This window comes from Fukomys damarensis, unplaced genomic scaffold (assembly GCF_012274545.1).
Source record: "Fukomys damarensis isolate Sample0158 unplaced genomic scaffold, DMR_v1.0_HiC HiC_scaffold_21, whole genome shotgun sequence".
Taxonomy (NCBI): domain Eukaryota; kingdom Metazoa; phylum Chordata; class Mammalia; order Rodentia; family Bathyergidae; genus Fukomys; species Fukomys damarensis.
This window is the reverse complement of record NW_022900933.1, coordinates 16,844,310-16,850,266: the sequence shown is the minus strand read 5'-3', so window position 1 is coordinate 16,850,266 and position 5,957 is coordinate 16,844,310. Positions and strand designations below refer to the sequence as shown.

At 45.6% G+C, this 5,957-nt stretch overlaps 1 protein-coding gene across 1 annotated transcript in view; it reads left to right on the top strand.

The window, feature by feature from the left end:
• The window catches only part of Ltbp2 (latent transforming growth factor beta binding protein 2), a 110,352-nt gene that overhangs the window by 1,815 nt on the left and 102,580 nt on the right, over positions 1–5,957 (top strand). The window contains exon 2 of the mRNA XM_010645640.2: positions 1–42. Coding sequence (XP_010643942.1) covers positions 1–42 — 42 coding nt within the window. The remainder of the gene's footprint in view (positions 43–5,957) is intronic.

The window sequence follows — 5,957 nt, the reverse complement described above, 5'->3', positions numbered from 1 at the left end:
CTCGCAGCAGCCGGGGTTCGCACCGCGAGGGCGGCAGACAGGGTGAGCACGGGAGGGAAGCGCGGAGTAGGGGTGCAAGGGGGATCGGGGCCGCAGCGCCCTTGCGCTCCCTCCTAGAAAGGTGCCCAGGAGAGAGGAGAGGGCTCCCACTCTTGCCCTTTTCGCTCTGTCCTCAGTAGTGTGCGGAAACGGCTCCGAGGACTTTAGGCAAAGATCAACCATCTTCACCCTTTCATACCAGCTTACCCCAACCCCGACATCGAATAGGTCCTCGAGGCGCAGGAGCTCTTCCGCCTTCCGTGGACCAGCTTTCGCAGGCGCTCGCCGCGCTGTGGGGATCCAAGAGCTAGAGGGGAGGGGGCAGCTGGGTGCACGGCCTGAGGCTCTGGGGAAGTTGAGTCAGCGCAGGGCGCAGGCAGGTGCAGGATATGTGTGGCGGGGGGGCTCCGGCACGCGAGGATAGATGTTTCTCCAGGTTGGGGCGACCGCGAAGCCAGCACACAGAGACAAATGTATGGGCAGGGGCGCGGGTCGGCCTGGGCTTGCAGATGGCTGGATGGATGTAGGCGTAGGCATGGACTTAGGGGCCCTTGGGGCAGTAAACCTGACCCGAATGTGGCTGAGGCACCGTTCATACATGGAAAACTGGCTTTGTGTGTGTTGGTGCATCTAGGTGTCGTTTTCCCGCTTTGCAGGGCTAAGCCTTCCTCCAACTCCGTGGTTTTCTTTCTCCACACCCCCCACTTCCTTTTGCAGTAGTGGGGATTGAACACAGGGCCTTTGCACTACATCCCCAGCGCTCTCTCTCTTTCTCTTTTCTTCTTTTTTTTGAGACAGGATCTATGTAGTTGTGACTGACCTGGAACTCACTGTGTAGAACAGGCTGGTCTCGAACTCAGTGTCCTGCCTCAGCCTCCTGAGTGCTGGGATTACAGGTGTCTTTCCTTCTTTTCTTTTCCTTCCTTCCTTATTTTGAGACAGAATTTTTTGCTAAATCACTAAATTGCCTAGGGTGGCCTTGACTTATGATTCTCCTACCCCAGCCTCCCAGAGTGCTGGGATTACAGGACTGCACCACCATGCCCAGATCAACTCTGCACTTATTGATTTATTTATTTGTTCATTCATTCATTCGTTTATTTATTTATTTATTTATTTGCTCCTCCTAAACCACTCTCTGCCTGCCTAGAGGGCTGTCATAGCCTGAGGCCCCCCTCAGCATCTCCCACTTCCAATCTGGGATTATCACCGATGCAGAGTGCTGGGGGACACTCCTTGCCTGGGTATGAGAGGTGCCTTTGGAATGAGGCCACTGGAGCCCCCCAGAAATGAGAGGCTGAGCCAGGACCATAGGAAAATCTGGGAAGGGTTCTGGCAGCCCTTCTCGGATTGGGGTCAATTTTCCAGTTGGATTTAGTCCCTGGGAGCAGCATAGGTACCTGTATCACCAGTTTTGTTCATGAGACCCTCTGCCTCCTGCCCTTCACACTCACTATTTTCCATGGCTGAACACTTCTCTCGTGTTCAGCAGGATTCACTTGGCTTCATTCAGAACTCTGCTCAGAGAAGTCTTCTTTGTCCACTTCTGTCCTGCCCTATCCCCCACCTCTCTTCACCCTGCTTTACATTCTTACAGAGCGCTAATTCCATCCGACATGGTGTATTTCTAGTTGTGCTTATGTATTTAGGAGCTGGCCTCCTATCTCTCACTAATGTAAGTTCTGTGAGAGCCAGGACATTTTTCTGCTCATTCTGCTGAACACTTCTCTCGTGTTCAGCAGGATTCACTTGGCTTCATTCAGAACTCTGCTCAGAGAAGTCTTCTTTGTCCACTTCTGTCCTGCCCTATCCCCCACCTCTCTTCACCCTGCTTTACATTCTTACAGAGCGCTAATTCCATCCGACATAGTGTATTTCTAGTTGTGCTTATGTATTTAGGACCTGGCCTCCTATCTCTCACTAATGTAAGTTCTGTGAGAGCCAGGACATTTTTCTGCTCATTTCTTTGTCCCCAGTGCCTAGAATGGTGTTGCTACACCACTGCTGTCCCCCAAGTATCTGCCGAAAGAGATACTGCTGCCCTTGGGCTTGCACTGCCAAGTCCCTCCCACGCAGGATCATTCAGCATATATTAATGGAGCACCTGCACCGTTTCAGGGTATCTTTTTTTTGTTGTTTTTTTCTTTTTCCCCCCGGATCTATGCAAGTGAATTCTTGCTTCTTAAAAGCATGTGTGCTGAGCACCGGAAAGGAGACATTATCCCTGCTGGGAGAGCAACTCAATTACTTAAAAATCAAGTTGGAGAAATGAGCAGATAAGTGATGGTGAATGTACTTCCTAGTACTGGAAGTGCAAAGAATGGGTCAGGGTAGCCAAAGACCTCAGAGGAGAGAGAGGGGCTCTGTGACTTGGGTTCAGTGGGCAGTGGATGGGGAAGCAGAGGGCAGATGGTCAGAGTGGTCCTAGAAGTGAGGGTGGCAGGCACTACCCAGCACAAGGGCTTTCACTCGTGGCACTGACCCAGGTTTGATAGATAGTGGGTTTTCCTGGCACCCCAAGCAGCCACCATACTGCAGCAGGGAAGGGGCCAAGTGCCAGCGTTGTCCACTGACTTCCTCAACCTAGGTCTATTCTGGCTAATGGCTGATCACTTTGGCCATTGTCTTATGGGCAGCTCAGAGCCAAACACCAAGTGCCACCTGCTTGTGGCAGTTGGAACTGCAGCCCTGCTACAGGGATTCTTAAATACTGCACATTATTTCTGGAAGGTTTCCTATATGCCCAGCGCTAGGCTGGATCATGGGGAGGTGGCGGTGGTCAGTGATGACAGACAGCCTCTGTCCTTCGGTGATTTCCAATGTTGTGAGACTTTCTGTCGATAACGCAGTTTTTGGTTTTGTTTTTTTTTAAGTATGCTTCAGGGATGGTACTAGGTATCTTGAGGTATAGCAGTGGCAGACACAGATACCGTTCCTACACTAATGAAATTTATAGTTTAAAGAGGACTTGTGAACTCATTGTTTCACCATCTTTCTTATTTTTTGAAACAGCCTCACCTCATATCACTCCCAGGATATTTCCCTTTACCTTCCCTCCTGTTCTTTTACTTTCTTTAAATTAATATACTGTGGTTTGTTTTTTGTTTTTTGGGTTTTTTTTTTTGTTTGTTTTTTGTTTTGTTTTGTTTTTTGAGACAGGGTCTCATTATGTAGTTGAGACTGACCTGGAACTCACTATGTAGCCCAGGCTGGTCTTGAACTCACAGCGATCCTCCTGCCTCAGCCTCCCGAGTGCTGGGATTACAGGCATGCACCACCACATCTGGCTATTACAGTATCAGTTTTGGTTTGTTTTTGTTTTGTTTTATTTTTTGTTTTTTGTTTTTTGAGACAGGGTCTTACAATGTAGTTGAGACTTATCTGGAACTCACTATGTAGCCCAGGCTGGTCTTGAACTCACAGGGATCCTCCTGCCTCAGCCTCCTGAGTGCTGGGATTACAGGCGTGTGCAACCATGCCCGGCAAATTAATATACTGTTAAGCTAACTGGATTTTGTGATTTATCCATTTTAAAGTACATTAGGAAGCTTTACAGACATACAGAAAGATATTGGAAGTAAAAGAAGTCATAAACCCATATATTTTGGCATATTTTGCTTCTAATTATTTTAGTTGGAATTTCTATAAATTTGCCTCTCTCTTTCCCTAGAGTTAACCACTACCCCAAATTTAATTAATGCCAATGCATATTTTTATTCTGTTACTACAGATGAAAATATCTGTAAAACACAATGTTGTTTTGGCATATTTTAAACTCAGGTAAGTGATAATATTGTAGAGAATTCCTTCTACAATTTGTTTTTCCCCTTCCTTATTATATTTTTGAGATTTACCCACGTTAGTATAATTAGCTTATTTAACTGTTGTGTATTATTTCTTTGTCTAAAAGTACCAGCTTTTTTATCTATCATCCTGGCGTTTTTGTTTTGTTTTATTTTGTTTGGCACCAGGGATCAAACTCAGGAACTCAGGTGCTTGCGCTTGGAAGACAGGTGGCGGCACCACTGAGCTAAATCCTCAGCCCTATCATCCTGTTTTTTTGTTTGTTTGTTTGTTTTGTTTTTTTGGTACAGGGGATCAAACTGGGAACATTGCATTGAGAGGCAGGCAAGCTAAATCTCTGGCCGATCCTATCATCCTGTTTTTGAACATTAAATGAACAGTGGTTGACTCACTTTTCTACATAAATAAATTTATAATTAAAAGGAAACTTAGTATCGCTGTTATAAGTTGAAAGCAGCACCATTTGTGGAAAAGAGAAGCTAACTAGAAAAACTGAAATGAAAACAAAATGTTCTTCAGTTCTAGTAAGACACCATTCACTATCTTAGAAGCTTAACCCTGTGGTGTGCTCTCTCTGGAAAAAAGAGACTGGCCTGTGTCCTGGGCAGGACCGGTTTGGGGACCCAGGTCAGATGGAGCCTTGCTTAGTGACCTAATCAGGTTAGAATGATCGCAGAGCAGGGATCACTTCTTTGCTGTGTGACTCGGCATTGCTGAGTTCTGTGCTCATGTGACCCTAAAAACCCCCTTCTCACCCTCAGTGCTATTCATCCCACTTTGAGGGAGGCACAGAAGTATTACATGTATGTCACATTAGGCACTGTTTACCTGCAGAGGCACAAAGAGGAAAAAGAGCCCTCAGGATACCAGGACAGAGATGTGGGCCCCCAAACTCTGAGACAATCAGTGCTCACCAGTAGCCGTGGGTGGAGAAAGAGCAAACCTGGAAAGATGTCAGTGAAAGCTTTACACAAAGGAGGTGGTATCTGACCTGGAAATCTAGGACTATGTCAGGGATTTCATTGGCAAGCAAGGGGAGGCGTACCATGCGGAGGGAGCAGCTTCAGCAAGTGTGGAGGAGCACAGCCGTGGTTGTGGACGATCGTGGAGATGAGGGGAAAGGCGATGGAGATGATTCAATTTTTTCACTGAGTTTATTGGTACTTTTTAGGCATACAGTACAGTTACATTCATCTGGGATGCCTCTGCATGAAAAATCTTGGTTCTCATTTTTCCCCCACACCCCTGCCCTCGCTTCACCCGCTCCTCCCTTCCCTATTTACAAGACTTTGTTTTCATTTTTTCCTTTTCTCATATTTTTTTCTTTTCCATTATTTCCTTTCCCCTACCCTTCCCACTTCCCCTTTAGCCCTTTTCTTCCTAGTTCACATTATCAGTTACACAATTTGGATCTTATTTACACTCTTAGTTTTTCACACCAGAGAAACTATTCGGTATTTACACACGTGTGTCCTTTTTATTTCACTTAAGAGTATGGCCTCAATATGCATCCATTTTCCTATGAATGACTCTAATTTCTCATTCTCTATGGCTAAGTAATACTCCATTTTATAGAAAAACCACATCTTCTTTATCCAGTCTACAAATGATGGGCAATTATGCTGTTTCCAAGTTTTGGCTATTACAAGCTGTGCCGCTATAAATATGGGTGTGCACATATCGCTGTGGTGCGATTCTTTTAATTCTTTTGGAAGATACCCAGCAGAGGGATAGCTGGGTCAAATGGAACCTCTAATCCTAGTTGTTTGAGGTATCTCCATATTGATTTCACCAGTCTACACTCACATCAAACAACGGAAAAGGGTTCCTTTCTCCCCACGACACCACCAGCATTTGTTATTGGTCCATATCTTGATAGCAGCCACTCTTTCTGGGGTGATGTGGAATCTCAGTGTTGTTTTCATCTGCATCTCTTGAATGACCAGTGATGCTGAACATTTTTTCATATATTTATTTTACTTGTTTGAGAAATATCTGTCCATTTCAGATGCCAATTTTTGAATTGGGTCTTTATATTTGGGGCCCTGATTTCTTTGAGTTATTTATATATTCTAGATAATAGTCCTTTGTCTGAGGAGCAGCTTAAATTCTTT